The sequence below is a fragment of the Hemicordylus capensis genome, chromosome 1 (assembly GCF_027244095.1).
Source record: "Hemicordylus capensis ecotype Gifberg chromosome 1, rHemCap1.1.pri, whole genome shotgun sequence".
Lineage (NCBI taxonomy): Eukaryota > Metazoa > Chordata > Lepidosauria > Squamata > Cordylidae > Hemicordylus > Hemicordylus capensis.
The window spans coordinates 288,860,869-288,879,476 of record NC_069657.1 but is presented as its reverse complement, the minus strand read 5'-3'; the positions used below and the strand labels follow the sequence as shown (position 1 = coordinate 288,879,476).

At 43.7% G+C, this 18,608-nt stretch overlaps 1 protein-coding gene across 1 annotated transcript in view; it reads right to left on the bottom strand.

Annotated features, from left to right (window-relative positions):
- The window catches only part of SH3YL1 (SH3 and SYLF domain containing 1), a 48,811-nt gene that overhangs the window by 28,663 nt on the left and 1,540 nt on the right, over window positions 1-18,608 (bottom strand). Inside the window, exons 2-4 of the mRNA XM_053286089.1 lie at window positions 11,337-11,447; window positions 3,897-4,010; window positions 380-444 (exon numbers count right to left, since the gene is read on the bottom strand). Coding sequence (XP_053142064.1) covers window positions 380-444; window positions 3,897-4,010; window positions 11,337-11,447 — 290 coding nt within the window. The remainder of the gene's footprint in view (window positions 1-379; window positions 445-3,896; window positions 4,011-11,336; window positions 11,448-18,608) is intronic.

Below are 18,608 nucleotides of genomic sequence, written 5' to 3'. Positions count from 1 at the left end.
GGGATGACCTTCTCAGATGATACTTGCGATCTATTTTTATAAGTAAAGTGTGCCATCAAGTCAATTTCGACTCCTGGAGCCCACAGAGCCCTGTGGTTTTCTTTGGTAGAATACAGGAGGGGTTTACCATTGCCTCCTCCCACGCAGTATGAGATGATGCCTTTCAGCATCTTCCTATATCGCTGCTGCCTGATATAGTACTAGTGGGGATCCGATCTGGCGACCTTGTACAAAACACAATTGCTAAGGATTTGTACCAAAAAAAAAAAAAATTGCTAAGGATTTGCTGCCCAACTAAAAGGGGAGGTACCTTTTAGTCTATCAATTGGAGAGGGATCAGTTAGTTCACTAAAAGTTGCAACTGGTTTTAAACACTTACCTCAATTCCAATTTCAAATCCACCACCAAGACCAGCTATCCCAATTGCAGATGGAGCAGACCAGTCTGAAAAACACAGAGATACACTGCTGGGACCACCTCATAAGTTTTAGAGCTATCAAGAAGCATGCTGGTTCAACCTGAAAAGAGGTACCCACTGCAGCCATTTCTTTTAAGGAAAGTTCCTCTATAAAAACAATCCATGCCATTTTGTAGGCAAAGGAAAAGAGCTTTTCCTTTTTAAAAAGAGAGAGAACTTCATGCTACACACAATTTGGACATCTCTGTCTTCTGCAACTGAACACTGGGGATATTCTCAACACTGTGAAACCTTCTCCAGTGTATCTGCTTAGGCCCACCCTGGCCCTTTCCTCACCACCTCACTGGCACAACTCATGGTTACAGTGGCATTCGTAAAGTAAGCTGAACACCATATCCGTGATGGGGGGTGGTCCCATGCTTGCGAGGCAATCCTGGAAGTGTCCACCATCATGGGTACGGATATCCAGCTCCTCCGACACCACAGTAACCATGAGTGGCACTAGCACGGGGATGAGTGATGGGCCCGGGCAGGACTTCTGGCCCTACTTTAGATGCTTGCACTTGCATGCAAATGCCTTTTCTACAATGATTGGATACGGCTACACTTTTTTGGGAAAGGGCACTAGTCCTATTGAGTCATGAGACCTAACTTAACAGCAGGCTCTGAATTAGAGAAATGTTTCTACTAATTAACCTGAAATATTTTCCCAGCCGTTCGTAGTGAGCCATTTTATACAGTAGTTAGCTCTCAATTTCACATTCAAGCACAACATGTACTGTAACACTTTGCTAAGTAAATATTCAAGACAAAGAGAGCATTCATTAGGACCTATTCTTTAGAGATTGTGGAAGCTGGCTATTAAAGCTTGCCAGCAAATGTACACAAATTATTATTTTTAAGCATGTGGCTACATTGGTAACATAATTCTGTCCCACTTTTAGCATTTTGTTTGAGGAGAGCCTTAACGTTTGAGTGTTGGAGACTAATTTCTCGTCTGATTATTAACAGAGGAATAATCATGGGTGTCAACACATTTATAGTACTAGAATCCAGAAAATATCACCCCATTCTGCACTTAACTTACTCCACTATTAGTTTCATGGATAGTTTAAACTGCAAATTCCTTTACATTCTCTTTATAACTGAGCCCTAGTAGGATGATTAGAAGTTCTTCCCCGTCACACTTCATTTTTTGAGTTTTCCATTAGATAAACACAATTAGCTATATAAATATACAGATGTCTAAACCAAGTGTTGAAACTTGAGAGGGAGCCTGATATTTTACCCTAGATAGAGTGAGTGGTGCACATGTTTAGCGGGCCCAATTTACAATAGTTTAGAATACTATCAGAGGTGCACCTAGGTAATTTGGGAGCCTGGACCTAAAGGCCTTTCGAGCACCCTCCCCCGCCGGTCCGGCTGCAAGTTAAGCATCATTCCCCTACACACATTCACAGTATTTTAAAACTCATGGCTTCTTAAGGGCACAAACAGCAATTGTACTCACAAGAATATAAGAATATAAAACAGGTTTATTTATGCACATATGCATTAGCAGAAACATTTCAACACAAAACTTCCCATCCCACATATTTCTTCCCCCCACCCCGTCTCTAAAGCACAGGTCACAATCACACTTGGCCACCCGGCACAGTGTGGGCCAGCAGTGATTACACCACCCACGACAGACTAGAGAGGATTTAGGGGGCCCCAGGGCCTGTGGAGGCCTTGGACTTTGGCCCCAAAATCCAGGGGTAAGAGCACCACAGTATACTATTTTATTCCAGTACTAAAAAAGGACTTTACTAGTTTGGTTACAATTCAAAGTGCTGAATTTAACCAATAAAGCCTGAAATGGCTTGGGATCTTGGCTACCTGAATAATTGCCTACACCTATGTGAATCTGCCCAACTAGTACATCTACTTCAGAAGCCCTGCTAAAAGGGGCCCCAGTTGAGATGGGCAGCAACACGGGATAGGGCCATTTGGGTTGTGGCACCTCATTTATGGAACTCCTTTTACTCTGGTTCCTTTGCTTAGTGCCTTCTCTTTTGATGCCAGCTAAAAATAGCTTTCGTATGGGGTTTAATATCCTAGAGTACATTTTCCTCGACATAGTTCTTGAGCTGGTTTTTAAAACTATTAAACAGTGGCCAATATCTAGAGCAACGAACCACCTGCAGAATGAGTAACAACGCTCTTTCACAAAAATTCCCATTGGCATATATGGAAGCATGCTTGCAGTTGCACCACACTAGTCTGGAACACAAGCTCCAGACTTAGCACTGCTAGCTAGCTCAACTCTTCTGCGCCAGCGTAAAGGCTGTGCGCCAGCAGTTCATTGTCATGTCAGCCCTCGTCCTTAAACCTGTTTCCCTGACCCCCTTTTGTCGAAGCTTATCTTTCCTGGTTTTCATGGCATGTATGTTTGAGCCTTCAAATGGAGGGAAAAATATATAAATATACCTAAAGTATTTCATTCAATGCCCCAGTTTTCATTTGAAATACTGGCTTGGATACAAAAATGCCCTTCCAGTAGTAGAAACCCTTCTCTGTTCTGACTTAGTGAAAGAGGTCATTCACACAATCAAAAACCTGGGTAGCTTTTCCTCCTACCTTGCTTCCACATAACCACTTCTACTCAGGTTTTTTCTTACCTTGCTTCCACACGACAAAAACTTGGGAGCACACACAGCTTCCAAATCTGGGTAGAACACACTTTTTGACTGTGTGGATGACCTCAAAGAATGCTTAATGAGAAAAGTGAGCCCAAATCCAGAGCAGTTCCTCCATTTGCACCAGCTCCTTTCACTATCTTTTTATGGCCCACTCGAGTTTATAAGCTACAGACTGTATCTTCCTTGTAATGCAGTGCCACACCAGATGCAATGGGACAGAGATGCAAGAAGTTTCCATTAACATTTGCACAAGAATTCACAGTATAGCACTAAGTTACTTTCTCTTCCATTCACAGTTCTTTGGATCCAAGTCACTGTGTGCACATCTTTAGTTGGGTCCCATGAAACTTCCTTTGTACGCGTAACAGAAAGATGTGAATTGCTCATGCAAATATTCCTGAAAGGGAGAACCCAGCAGCATACACTTGCTTCTTTTAATGGGAACATGCAATGCCTTCTTCAGTATGATCCCCACCGCACTTTAAGGTCATCCTGAGAGGTCCATCTCCAGCTGCTGCCAGCTCTCCTGGCGACAACTCGGGGTCGGGCCTCCTCTGTACCTGCTCCTGGGCTCTGGAATGTGCTCCCTATGGATATTAGAGGCTTAAGAGTTTTAGCAGCCTTTAAAAACAGAACATAAAGCCTGGCTATGAGTGAGTACTGAAATGATTTTAAGCTGGTTTTAATGAGCTATTTGTTCTTTATCTGTTTTTATAATTGTGAACCACCTAGAGACATGTGGGTGAGGCAGTATAAAAATCTAAACAAACAAACAAACACACAACATGCAAACTTACTTCCATTAGACAGGCGAGCTAGTACAATCCCACTGCCTCCTCGAGCTGTTACCAAAAATCCAGCCTTGATTACCGACAAGATTGCAAGGCCTTTTGCTTTAGCGACTACATGTGCTGCAAATAATGAATGTAACAATTAGAAGATGGAAGAAAAATAACTACTTAGATGATTAAAAAAAAAAAGAATCAAGGAATTTGCACAGACTTAATCAAATGTGTTTTACACCCACACCCATAAAATATTGTGGCTGGAACCCAGTTGCATTGCTGACATTGCAAATTACTTTTGCAAATCCCCTTCATTTTAGTTGTGTTTTGTCACATGCTCTTTGATAGACAGTAGTCTAAAGCATAATTGAGTGTATAGAACTAGTTGAGAGGCTATTTAGATCATGATCCACAGCTGAAATATTCAGTTATCTGGGAAAATCTGATAATCTTGACTGATTATTTTAAGGACAGAATTTTAAATTATTCTTAAACATGCCATAAGTGATTATCATTCATAATACTGACAAGTACAGAAGCCTGGGGTTTCTCTTACAGGCCACATCCTTTTAGCTACTAAACTAGAAATGAATGGCTGACATCTAGACTAATGCTGCACATGCACTTCGGGGGATCCCTCCTTCAACCTACAACCCTCTATGCTCCCCTCAAACACATTCCTGCTGGTTGTGGGTCTCTCAGGTACATATCTAGAGACATGGGAGCCTGCAGAAGGAAGAGGGTATCAGCAAAAATGTAAAGGGGGGGGGGATACAATACAATAGTATGGATTGTATACAATTGGTTGGAAGGGGGGGAATCTAAAAGTACTATCCAATTTGGCTTATATCAGTTCTGTAACTAAGGTGTAACATTTATTTCCAGCTTTGCCAACATAAAGACTACCACATTTTCTTTACTCCTGCTTGAAGCCTCATAAGGGATCTGTGTGTTCTAATGAGTGTTAGACAGAATCAAACAATTGTTAATATTTATTTTTTCAAAAGGCAGAATGCCATTTGCTTCAGTATGCTTTGGTGCAATCAGAGATATTTTGTACTGGGAACAATCTAGCCCAATTAGTCCTCAAAAAGCTTCCAGGATCACCCTATTAAGGCTGTCTAATATACAGCAGACAGGGCTTTTACCATGCCCTGTACCAACACTATATTTGACTTCCATTACACCCTTTTTTACCTTACACCCCACAACCCAAGTGAGGATATGCTGCCTCATCATGGCGGTGTGTGTGTGTGTGTGTGTTCCTGGGAAGGATGAGGCAAGTACGCCATGAGGTATACTCCCAGTAGGGCCACCCAAGGCGCGAAGGTCATCCCAGCCGCCCAGCTAAAGCAGCAGGTACCTATATTGGGCAGCAGCACTATAGGAAGGATGGTTGTTACTTTAGTGACAATGACAAAGGCATAATTTCATACTGCATGGGAGAAGGCAATGATAAACCACCCCGGTATTTTACCAAGAAAATCACATGGATAGACAAGATAGAATGATTGTCAATGTAATCCTGGATGATGGGCCCCTCAGGCTGGATGGTATTGCTACTGAAGAAGAGCTGAGAATCTCTCAGAGTACCAATGGTGTTTATGACGTGGTTAGATTAAAGCCTTTGGGTGTCTAGCAGCTGATATTGCCATGTGGGAAAAGAAAATCTGAAGCTGCAAAGACAGAATTACAATGGGAATGTGGAATATGGGAAAGCTCGATACAGTGAACGATGCAATGAATTGACTACAGATTGACACCTTGGGCATCAGTGAATTAAAATGGACTGGAATAGTACACTTTCAGTCAGAAAATCATACCGTTTACTACTCAGGACACAAAAAACAAAGAAGAAATGGTATTGCTTTCATAGGAAGGATATAAAATGGCAGTACTCGACTAATATCATTTAGATTTCATGGACAATCCTTTGACATGGCCATTTTTCAAGTCTATTGCCCAATGACTGATGCAGAAGGAGAGGAAGTTGATGAGTTTAATGCTCAAGTTCAGTCTGAAATTGACAGTAGAGATGTGCACGGTCCGGACCGGCACCGAAGGGGGGCCCTTTCTTTTAGGGCGGGAGGGCTTTCTTATCCCTCCCGCCTCTTCACCCCCTCCAGCGCCCGTATTCAACTGAATAACGGGGCGCTGGAAACCAGCCCCCCCCGCCGCCGCCCCCCCCAGCAGATTCACATACAAAGGTGGCCATACCCCTGCCGCCGTCGCCCGCCCGCCCGCCAGCCAACCAGCCCTCCCTCCCTCTCTCCCAGCTGCCCGCCCGCCTGAGTCCTTACCCAGCTGCAGGAGAAAACGAGAGGAGCTCCTGGACAGAGCTCCTCTCGTTAGAAAGGCCTGCTGCAGAATGAAGGCGCTTTGCGCGCGCGCACATGCACGCGCCGCAAAGGACACCAGAGGCCTGGTCTACCCGGCCTTTTCCCGGCGGGTAGACCGGGCCTCCGGCGTCCTTTGTGGTGCGCGCATGCGCGCGCGCGCGCGCAAAGCGCCTTCATTCTGCAGCAGGCCTTTCTAACGAGAGGAGCTCTATCCGGGAGCTCCTCTCGTTTTCTCCTGCAGCTGGGCAAGGACTTGGGCGGGCGGGCAGCTGGGAGGGAGGGAGGGAGGGAGGGCTGGCTGGCGGGCGGGCGACGGCGGCAGGGGTATGGCCACCTTTGTATGTGAATCTGCTGGGGGGAGGCGGGGGCGGCGGCGGGGGCGGCTGGTTTCCAGCGCCCCGTTATTCAGTTAAATACGGGCGCTGGAGGGGGTGAAGAGGCGGGAGGGGTAAGAAAGCCCTCCTGCCCTTAAAGTTATACCCCCCACCCGGACCAGCAAGGGCCGAACCGGTCCAGCAGTTCGGCCATTCCTTAGAATGGCCGCCGGACCGGTTCGGACACACCCCTAATTGACAGAACATGCAAGCAAGATGTGCTGCTGGTGGTTGGAGACTGGAATGCCAAAGTTGGAAATGGTAAGGAGGAAAACACGGTTGGACTGTATGGCCTAGGAAACAGAAATGAAGCAAGAGAATGACTTCTTAGTTTCTGCCAAGCCGCTGATCTCTTCATTGCTAACACATTCCTCAAACAACCAAAGCAGTGCCTATACACATGGACATCACCATATGGAGTACAGGAATCAAACTGATTACATTATTGGTGCAAGGAGGTGGAAGAGCTCAGTTATAACAGGCAAGATGTGGCTGGGGGCCAATGGTGGAACATATAACGAAGTGCTCATGTACAAGTTCCAAGTCAAGCTAAAGAGGAAAAACAAAGCTATCCAGCTTCCACAATATGATCTTGAGAATGTACCCACCATTTTCAAGGAGAACATCAGGAACCACTCTGAAATTCTGAACCTCATTGACAGGGAACCAGAGGAACTGTGGAATGAAATCAAAGAAGTTGTTAAGGATGGATGTGAAAAGAGAGACTGCCAAAGACCAAGCAATAGAAGAAAGCAAAATAGATGTCAGAACAGGCAGTGCAAATTGCCAAGAGGAGAGAAGCCAAAGTCAAGAAAGAAAAAGATCTAATGAAGAAACTTAATAGGGAATTTCAGAAAGAAGAGACAGGGAACAATACTACAATGACACCTGTAAAGACCTTGAGGATGGAAATAGACACAGAAAAACAAAGAAAGTTTTCCAAAAGATCTCTGAAATCAGGAGGTGGTTCCAGCCTCGAATTGGTATGTTAAGGGATGCCAAGAGACAGATAGTAAGTAAATGATTCAGAGAAGACCAAGCAGAGATGGAAGGAGTATACTGAAAATCTGTACAGAAGGGACATCAACATCCACGATACTCTAGAAGATATTCTTGTGGTAGCAAGCATGACTTGTCCCCATAGCTAAGCAGGGTCTGCCCTGGTTGCATATGAATGGGAAACTTGATGTGTGAGCACTGCAAGATATTCCCCTCAGGGGATGAAGCCGCTCTGGGAAGAGGAGAAGGTTTCAAGTTCCCTCCCTGGCTTCTCCAAGATAGGGCTGAGAGAGATTCCTGCCTGCAACCCTGGAGAAGCCACTACGAGTCTGTCAAGACAATACTGAGCTAGATAGACCAATGGTCTGACTCAGTATATGGCAGCTTCCTATGTTCCTATGTACTTTCAAGAATCTCTAGTATGGAAAGATGAAGTTAGATAAGCACTCCAGTCATTACCAAGTTGGAAGGCTACAAGAATTGAGGGAATAGCTACAGGAATATGGCAGGCAACAGAAGACAAATCAGTCAAGGCTCTAACCAAACTATGCCAGCAAATTTGGAGAACAACACAGTGGCCAACAGATTGGAAGAGGTCAGTCTACATACCCATACCAAAGAAAGGAGACCTAATATATTGTGCAAACCATTGTACAATATCCTTAATTTCACATGCTAGCAAAATAATGCTCAGGATCATCCAACGCGGAAAGGGAATTGCCAGGTGTTCAAGCTGGTTTCAGAAAAGGCAGAGGAACATGAGACATCATTGCTGATGCAAGCTGGATAATTGCAAAAACCAAAGAATATCAAAAAGAAATCAACATGTGCTTCATTGACTACAGAAAAGCCTTCGATAGCATCGACCATGTCAAGCTGAGGAATATCCTTTTGGGAAATGGGCATCCCAGAACATGTCATTGTTCTCATGAGAAGCCTATACACAGGACAGGAAGCCACAGTCCAGATGGAATATGGTGAAACAGACTGGTTCCAGATCAGCAAAGGAGTAAGACAAGGTTGTATACTCTCTCCTTATTTATTCAGCTTATATACTGAACATATATGGAGAGAAGCTGGTTGGAAGAAGATTAGCGTGGTTTTAAAGCTGGAGGAAAAACACCAATAATCTGTGCTATGCTGGTGATGTCATTTTGATAGCTGAGAATGTGGGTGATCTACAAGCTCTAGTAATGAAAGTCAAGGAGCACAGCGAAAAAATAGAACTATGACTAAATGTAAAGAAGACTAAACTAATGACAAAGGGTACAGCAACCAGCTTCAGAATTGATAATGAAGACACTGAAGTGGTGGATAGCTTCTGCCTTTTAGGATCGACCATCAACAGTAAAGGATCCAGCAGTCAAGAAATACGCCACAGACTAGCACTTGGTAGGGTTGCAATGAAGGCCTTGGAAAGGACATTTAGATGCTGTGATGTGTCTATACCTACAAAGATTAGAATTGTTTGGACAATGGTTTTTCCTGTGACACTATAGATTCGAAAGCTGGACTTTGAAGAAGCAATATAGAAGTATTGACACTTTTGAACTGTGGTGCTGGAGAAGATTTTTGAGGATACCATGGACAGCCAGGAAAACAAATGGATGATAGAACAGATCAATCCAGAATTTTCACTCAAGGCACAAATGACCAGGCTCATACTATCATACTTTGGACACATTATGCAAAGACTCGGCTCCCTTGGGAAGTGCACAATGCTGGAAAAAGTTAAAGGGAAGAGAAGAGCGCGACCAGCAGCACTGTTCCCTGTTAGGCATGTGCCCGAAACGTTTCGGAGGCCATTGTAAAGGCCTCCAAAATGTTTCGGCGCTGGGGCGGTTGTCGGTGTTTCAGCACCGGCAGGGGTAGAAACGCATGCGTGCTCGCAACTTCCGGCCGACGGGGGGGAACAGGGTGGGGGGGGGTGAGTACACCCTCCCCCGCCCTTAAAGTGCTACCCCCACCGGTGCTGAAGACCATTCGTACACATCCCTATTTCCTGTCAGAGGAAATCCCAGATGTTGCTGACTACAGTTCCCAGAATTCCTAGCTGTAGTGGGCTTTGGCTGAGGATGCTGGGAGCTGTAGTCAACAACTTCTGGAATTTCCTCTTACAGGGAACAGTGACCAGCAGCAAGGTGGATGGACTCGATTACGACAGCAATGAATGCTCCACTGAGAGACCATAAAGGCCAGGTTGAAGACAGATCATCCTGGAGAGAATCAATCTATGTGGTCGCTAAGAGTCGACACTGACTTGACGGAACTTAATCAATAAATCACATCTTTTTTAGCACTGGGCCAGGAAGAGCACTGTGAAACCCAGCAGCTGATAGGGATGTGCAACCCCCCAAACCGGTCCGTTCTGGCACGGGGGGTGGGGGCTGTAGCTTTAAGGGCGGGGGGGGGTAGTACTTACACACACCCCTGTCGCTCTTCCCCCTCCGGCGCTGTGTTATTTTCCATACGTCAACGTGTGACGTATGTGGAGCGCACGCGGCGGCGGGTGTGCACACGCGCCGGAACGGGCGCATGCGTGCTCTTTACATCGGCTCTTGCGGGCTAACGACGGGGGCAGGGGCGGCAGGGAGGAACACTGCCGCCCCAGAAACTTTGGAAAATAACACAGCGCCGGAGGGGGAAGAGTGGCGGCGGGGGGGGGGGTAAGTACTACCCCCCCGCCCTTAAAGCTACAGCCCACCTCCGTGCCGAACCGCCGGACCAGCTCAGAACCAGACCGGTTCGGAGGCCTCCAGCATGGCCTCCGAACCGGTTCAGGCACATCCCTAGCAGCTGACTCTCTGCTTTGAGATTTTGAATTGGCCCCACTAAGCATATTACAACACTATTCCATTTTTGTATCTTTTTTCAATAGAATACTTTTGGAGACAGAAGTTTGCTTTGCTACTCATGACTAATTAAATTAGGCTTGAGAACCATAGATAATGTCATTTATTAATTTGGGGCTAGTCAATGGTGAAGTTAGCTTTGAAGATGGCCCTTCCAAGTGTGGTGTTAATTCCTGAAGGGATTGGGTAGAGAAGGAATAACTGGATGGTCCTTAAGACCACCTTTAAATGGATATAGTCATCAGAAAGGAAGTATATTGCAAGTAAAAATATTTTGCTCCTGAAGAAGGCTTTAGCTAATACACATGCTAACTTGGCAAAGAGGCACCTTTTAACGTGGTGATTCTCTTTTATTTAGCAGGGGGAGAGTAACTGGCCCTATCCACCCCCAGCACAGTACCTCCAGTGACTGTTGCTGGGGTCTATCTTGTGTTTCTTTTTAGATTGTGAGCCCTTTGGGGACAGGGCTCCATCTTATTTATTTGTTATTTCTCTGTGTAAACCACCCTGAGCCATTTTTGGAAGGGTGGTATAGAAATCAATCAATCAATCAATCAAACAAACAAACGTGTTGGGCTTCAATAAACAAGTTTTATAGCACCGTGGGACTTTGGTCTCCTCTTCTGCATCAGCAAGTAAAAATGCAAGACAGCTTTTGAGCTACTGCTGTGTCCTGGAATGTGACTTATCCAGAAATTTTTTTTTTTTAAAAATGTAACCAAGAGGTTTCTCCATCACACTGCTGATTTCACATTACAAATACAGAGTCTGTGACTTATTCTTCTCTCAAGCAAACTCCCAAAGGAAAGTCCAAACAAAAAGGAACCTTTGCTCAAAGAAGAACAATGAATGGAAGTTTCAATATGAACAAGCTGTCTCCTTACTAACCAGGTATGATCTTGTCAGGTCCACTCCTGGAAGTTATTTCTGTAAACTCTCTTAAAATTTTAGCTGCCTTTTTTGCTTCTGACTTCAAATTGGAGGGTATTGGGTTATTCACTGGGGAAGGAAAACACAGTGATAAACTTACAAAAAATATAAAGGGATATTATACTCAAGATTTGAACACGATAATATTAAGCATCTATAACTTTCTAAGTTCTGTACCGTTTGTTTGCTTGTTTGTTCTGTACCATTTGCTTATGGTGTGACCCATCATGTCTCACCTAGTATCATACAATACTGGTATGACTTTCCAGCAATATCAGCATAAGAACAGGAATTTGGAGAGTGATACCAATCCATATGCAGCAGCAGCACAATGTACCATTTTAAAAGCACAATATTGAGTCCATGGGAAGATGACACATTCCCCTGAGCAGCTTTGAAGTGTAGCTAAATAAAGAATAGCTCCCATTTCCGTCCCACTAATGATAAGAAAAAAGGAGAATACTAGCAGGAAATATAAAAGCACTTAAGTTCCAGAAAATGGAATTTACTAACTGATGGATGTAGTATCCCAGTGCTGCTTTTTCAAGAATGTATATACACCCTGTGTGAGTCAGAATGCATACTGCAAAGCTGAAACACAGGCAAGCTGTATCATTTGTAAGTTTCTAAAGAAAGCCATGTCAGTCCACAATTATTTTATTTTATTTATTTATTATCAAATTTATATACTGCCCAAACTTTTGTCTCTGGGCAGTTAACAGCAACATAAAACAATTAAAGCACATATAAAAACTTAAAACAATTCAACACTTTAAAAATAAATCAACCACAGAATTAAAACCTAGAAATTTTAAAAAGCTGAAAAAGCTTGGGAGAAGAGATGGGTTATCAGATTTTTTTTTTTTAAATGCCAGAGATGGGGAGGATCGTATCTTAGTAGGGAGTGCATTCCACAACTTCAGGGCAGCAACCAAGAAGGCCTGTCTCCGTGTAGCCACCAGACGAGTTTGTGGTAACTGGAGATGGACCTCCACAAGTGACCTCACTGGGCGGTGGGACTCATAGTGAAGAAGATGCTCTCTTAAATACCCAGGGGCTAAGCCGTTTAGTTATAACTAGCACTTTGTATTTTGCCCGGAAACCTATTGGCAGCCAGTGTAGCTCCATCAGCAAAGGAGTAATGTGGTCTCTCCACGATGACCAGAGTCCAACCTGGCTGCCACATTTTGAACTAACTGAAGTTTCCGGACTAGACAGCTCCACATAGAGCGCATTACAGAAGTCAAGTCAATTAGCCTTCTAATAGTGTTTATATTGGCAGAATATCTCCTGCAAGAGGAAGTTTATTTCTTATAGCATAACTCTATATTTGTAAATAAGTTTATATTTCTCATAGCATAACTCTTTAGCTAGCTATTGGTTTTCTGTCGGGCTCTATAAACAAAAATCAAAAGATTTTAAAAAATTTTGGGAGATTTAAACGCTCCCTTCTTTTTCTTTCTCCTCACCTTTCTCCTTTCTCTTTTCCAAGTGCAAAGAGGCAAGATTTATTAGATCACCAAAATTTTGCAAAAAGCTGCTACAAATAACTTTAAGTGGAGCCCAGTATTTCACATTGCATATATAACTTGCCACAACTTCAAAAAGGGCAGGGGCAGCCATTTTCACACCTGATCTCATAACCATGACTTGGTTTATCCAAGGATATTTTCAACACTATATATCAGAGGCACAGCTGTAGTTGAACAAGGTGGGACAAATATCCCTGGCCCTTAAGGGGGTGGCTCTGGCTGGGCAACAGCTCGCTTTCTCCTTCCCACCTCCCTGACTCACGGGCATACTGCTGGCTCCTGATCTGAGGACACATCTTGGCTTCAAGTGACACAAGTCCTCTACAGGAGGGAGTGGGAAAGTGTCAGGCATTGTACCCTCCACGCCTTTGACTAGTTCTTCAGACTAGTGCTCAGGTTCACATTACCCCTCCCTTAGCCTGACTGACAGCAAGCATTAGCCAACCAGTCATGAAGAGAGGAGGAGGGAGAGATGCTGCCTGACACTCCTCCCTGTTGCCCTTCTTTCCTGAAGCTGAGACAAAGCTGAAAAGATATACAGTTAAAGGAGCTTAGGGACCCCTTTTTTTTAATCCTGCCCTCATTAAGAACAGGGTGAAACCAAGTACTCATATTCTCTGCTTCTCCTTCCCAAACTTTAGGAATGTGCATGAAATGCTATTCGATCTCCGAATCATGGCATGTTCCCCGCACCTTTAACAGGGAGGAGAGCAGGTCCATACCGACTCCTCCTCCGCCCACTGCCACAGGAAGTTTGGTGGCACTCCCCCCCAGGTAAGATCACACGCCAGCAGGGCATTTCCCAGCTAAGATCACATGCCAGCAGGGCATCTCCCAGCTGCCCTCGCACAATGGCAGCATGCCCATGGCCTCCATGCATGCATGGAGGCCATGGGCATGCTGGCATTGCACGAAGGCAGCTGGGAGATGCCCTGCTGGCACATGATCTTAGCAGCGGGGCGGGGGGGAGCACTGCCGAACCTTCTGTGGCAACGAATGGAGAAAGAGCAAGTATGGACCTGCTCTCCTCCCTGTTAAAGGTGCAGGGAATCTGTCGCCGTTCAGAGTTTGAATCAAATTTTGTGGACATCCCTAACAAACACTCCTTAGCAACTGGGTTAACTTCACCCCTATACCTTGAGGTGAAGTCTGGGATATAGTTTGTGAGAGGGAGAGAAACTTCCTGACCAATAAAGTCAGAAGCATTGTAGATTCTGAATGAATAGATGAAATAATTTTAAGTATGTGTGTTGAAAAAAAGTGTTTGAGTCAGAAAACTCACTGCGTGAGAGCGAGAGTGACTGTGTGTGTAGGGAGTGTGTGATATTATTTGCATAAGTGAGGGAAAAGGGAATTTCAAGGATGCTTTGTTTTTTTACAATGTCTTCACTGTCCTTCGGCAATAAAGAGAGGGGGATGGGATAGGGGCAGGGATCGATCTTCCCTTTTTGTCCCAGGATGCCTCTGCTATACACCCTGTGCCATACAAAATATGCAAAGGGTGAAAGTTTTAACCAGTTTAAGACCTAGAACATTTGTAGAACATTGGCCAACATGCTCTGCAGTGTTACAAGGCTGGCTCAAGAGCTGTGACCTCACAGAGAGATTGCTGCAAAGCTCAGCCAAAGGCCTGCTGTGTGGCTGATCGTGCATGTGCAGCCCTCAGGGACATATTTCTGGAAGCCAAAGGGTATTTTGGAGGGAAGAGAAGCAAACAACCACTCCCCCCATGTGCGTGATTGGCCTCCCACAGTGTGCGTGATTCGCAGAGCTCCACAGCAGCCTTTCTGTGAGGTTGCAGCTCTTGCTCTTGTTGTACTGCAGAACACATCATTTCATTGCATGACATTTTTATTAATTATTTTTCCTCAAAAGAATTCTGATACAACTTTTCCTGATGCACTAAGTAAATTATGATTTGATGTGGCATGTTATTTGACCTAATTATATAGTAAAGAACTACCTCCACCATATTAATTTGCCCTCATTGTATCTCTAAATTTTTGTAAGTAGCCAAGCAGAAATGTTAGCTGCAGAATGGTGCACCAGCTTCTGAACAATTTTCAAGGATCTCATGTAGAGTACATTGCAATAAGCCAAATGGAATGTTACCACAGTATGGGTAACAGCAACAAGATGTGTATGGGGAAAGAAAGGAAAAAAAGATGTGCACACATTGCAGATAGATCAGGTGCAGCACAAAATACTTTCATAACCATGTCCATCACCTGATCATCAAGAAGCACATCTGGCTTCAGAAGCCCACCCAGGCTACAAACCTGACTTCTTCAGGGGGAAGAGCGATTCTGCCAAGTAGATAAAATCCACTGTGCTCAGTTTCACACATTTTATTTATTGTTATATAAGGTCTGGGATCATCACTTGGAAGCCTTGTTCAACTTAAAACCTTAGAACTGAATGCCACATCACCCAAGGAGATGGCAATAACATTAGTGCTACAAGCTGGGAAGCACTGTAGGATACTCCCATTCTATTTAAGGGCATATGAATATAGGTAGGGTTGACCATTTGACTGGTTGAAAAAGATTTGGTCAATTGACAGATCAAATATTAATTAAGGATTTAAATTACTTCTGCGGTGTGGCTGTGGAAACCTGAAGAAATTTTGCTTAACACCCTTGCAGGGCTGTCCTTAGAGAGCCCGGGGGGGTGGGGTGCGGGGCCCCCTTCCAGTTAATTCTAATGGGGGTTAAAGGAGTGGGGCCTGGGGCGGTCACCCTGCTTGCCATGCCCTAAGGACAGCCCTGCACATTTGAGGAGCCACAATTGTATACTTTATCTGATAATGCTTTTATTATTGGCAACAAAACTGTGCAATGCTAAGGAATGGAAAAAGAAGAACCCTCCAAAAATTAAACGTACGTTTGATAAAATTTGAGAGCTACTAGGTTCAGGACAAGCTCTCTTCCTAGCTAAAAACCTCTGCTTATCCAAAGTGTAAGAGTTTCTTTTTAGAACATTGGTTCCCCTCTTAAAATTACATTGATGCCCCCAAATCCGCATATACAAGACCTGAAAGGTTGAAAATTATATTTTATAATTGTATTTACAAATATTCTAAATGAATCGAGTAGAGCATTGATCCTGAGGTGCTATATTTGTTCCTGAGCTGAGTTTTATCTGTCTTTTTTGTAATTTGTTTCCTTTTGTACATTTCTGCAAACATTAAAAGTGTGTGTATAAAGAATTTTTAAACTACAAGTTCCATTAGAACAATAATAATGATTTTCGCTTTCCTGGATCCCATAATTTAGTGTCTCATTTATAACAGCGTTCAGTTCTTTGAATAGCTACTGTTCTAGACCAAAGTCCAATCCCTCAGAGAGGTTTCATACCACAGGAAGCCACATGGAAGGGGTTTGCCCCTTGCCATTTCTGAAGCAAAAAGAAAGACATGGTGGCCCCATCTAATGATCTATGCCAGGGTTTCTTAACCTTGGGCCCACAGATGTCATTGGACTACAACTCCCATCATCCCCAGACATGGCCTTTGTGGCTGAGGATGATGGGAGTAGTAGTCCAGCAACATCTGGGGGCCCAAGGTTAAGAAACCCTGATCTGTGCCATTGATGACTGCTTGTTTTGCTGTTTGAAGTTGCCTGCAGTGATAAAACATGGCCAAGTAGAACAAGATTTGCTGTACTGCTAGGTTTGCCAAAGACTCCCAAAGGGACAAGAAGCCCTCCCTCCTCCCTGATTTTGCTAACCAATGATACCATATGAAATAAAAACCAAGAGATAAGGTGTCACCTACACAGGGGCATCCACGGCCTAATGAAATGTTTGGCAACAGTCAAATAATAGTTGAGTCAATTAACTGGTATGTCAACTCATGGGGGCCCACACCCCATCACTGACAGAAAATGGAAGGTAAGGAGAAGAGATGAAAAGAATTTAGAAAAGAATTTAGCCTGGAACCTTATCTTGGCTCTCCAGTTCAAGGAAAATTCACTATAGGAATTCAAGCAAACAATTAAACATATCAATATACAGTATCAGCATTCTACAAGATTAAGAAAGCAACATCACGATCAATGTCATGTTCAAATGCCTTGACCCTCTTAAGCTTACAGGTTGTGTAACAAGTTGTTGCTAACTGCCGCCACGTACTTTGTATTTTGGGAGGGCATATTTGTACAAGTGTGGTCAATAGGTTTTTTAACCAAAGTATTTGTTTTACAGCTTTAAATACATATACATTTCACTTTGCACAGCGGAGTGAACACCAGAGTCTACAGTATATTCTGTATTTTTAATTTCAATATATAGCTAAGGAAGGTGGAATAGCATAGGTCTAATAGGATGAGACTACCTTAATAAACATTATTATCTTGGTCAATCAACCCCCACATGTGACCAGGGACTTTCATGGACTGCTCACAAATCTGCCTGTGACTTTCACCTCTCTACGGAGATCCTTAAGAACATAAGAACAGCCCTGCTGGATAAGGCCCAAGGCCCATCTAGTCCAGCCTCCTGTTTCACACAGTGAATTGATGCCATTGGAAGCCTACAGACAGGAGTTGAGGGCATGCCCCCTCTCCTGCTGTTACTCCCCTGCAACTGGTATTCAGAGGCATCCTGCCTCTGAGGCTGGTGGTGGCCTATAGCCCTCCGACTAATAGCAGCTGACAGACCTCTCCAGTTATCCAAACCTCTCTTAAAGCCATCCAGGTTGTTGGCTGTCACCACATCTTGTGGCAGAGAATTCTACATATTGATTATGCGTGACCCTTCTTCATGTTTTCCCCACCTGTGGTGGCACAAGTATCCACAAGGGATAGAGCCTTTCCAGCTGTGGCACACTAACTGAGGAATGCTCCCTAAAGAGTTATGTTTGGTCCCCTCATGGGATCCAATGTGAAATTCCTGATTCACAATATTAATCCCTATCAATATTCCCTGTAACAGGAATTCCCGGATTTTAATTTTTTTTACAACAACTCCTATTGTCGCCTGCTGCAATGGCCTTTGGCTGGGGATTTTGGAAGTTGTAATCAATAACATCTGAGAATCCCTGTTACAGGGAACACTGGTACCTATGCCACCCCAGGAAAAGCAGTGAAGATGATAAGGGCTTAGACACATAAACACACACTACCAGTTTATATTAATGTATAAACACCACTTTACTGTAGTTTGAGTGCACTTCTCTGTGCAACATTAATAACACTATATAGAGATAAACATTCTGACTTATCTTACAGGACTCTTCTGAGGATTACTGGAGTATGTGAACACCTGTACCATACAAGTGACAAGAAATATTATGAAATTCCACCAAATGAAAAGTGATTTCATTTGCATGCCTACATAAAGCCATTTGTTTATCATCAATTTGTTCTTTTCCATCACATAAAATACTGTGCAAAGTCCAGTCAAAATGAACCACTTTTAAGTTGCAGTGGCTGACATCCAAATGAAGTTTCTGAATTGTACTATTCAGGCGTTACTCTAAAGGACTACTTAATTTCAGTTTTTAATTTCAAGTAAATATTAGCAATTGATTTCAATGGGAGAGAGCTATTTTTAATCTCTCATTGTCATGGAGAATTAAAAGCACTACACTTTAGCCCACTTTCCGTTAACAAACATTCTTAACAGATTGAGATATTTTCACTTTCCAGCATCTGGCTACGATAATCCTTCCTGCTCATAATGAATGGGGAAGAAGAAA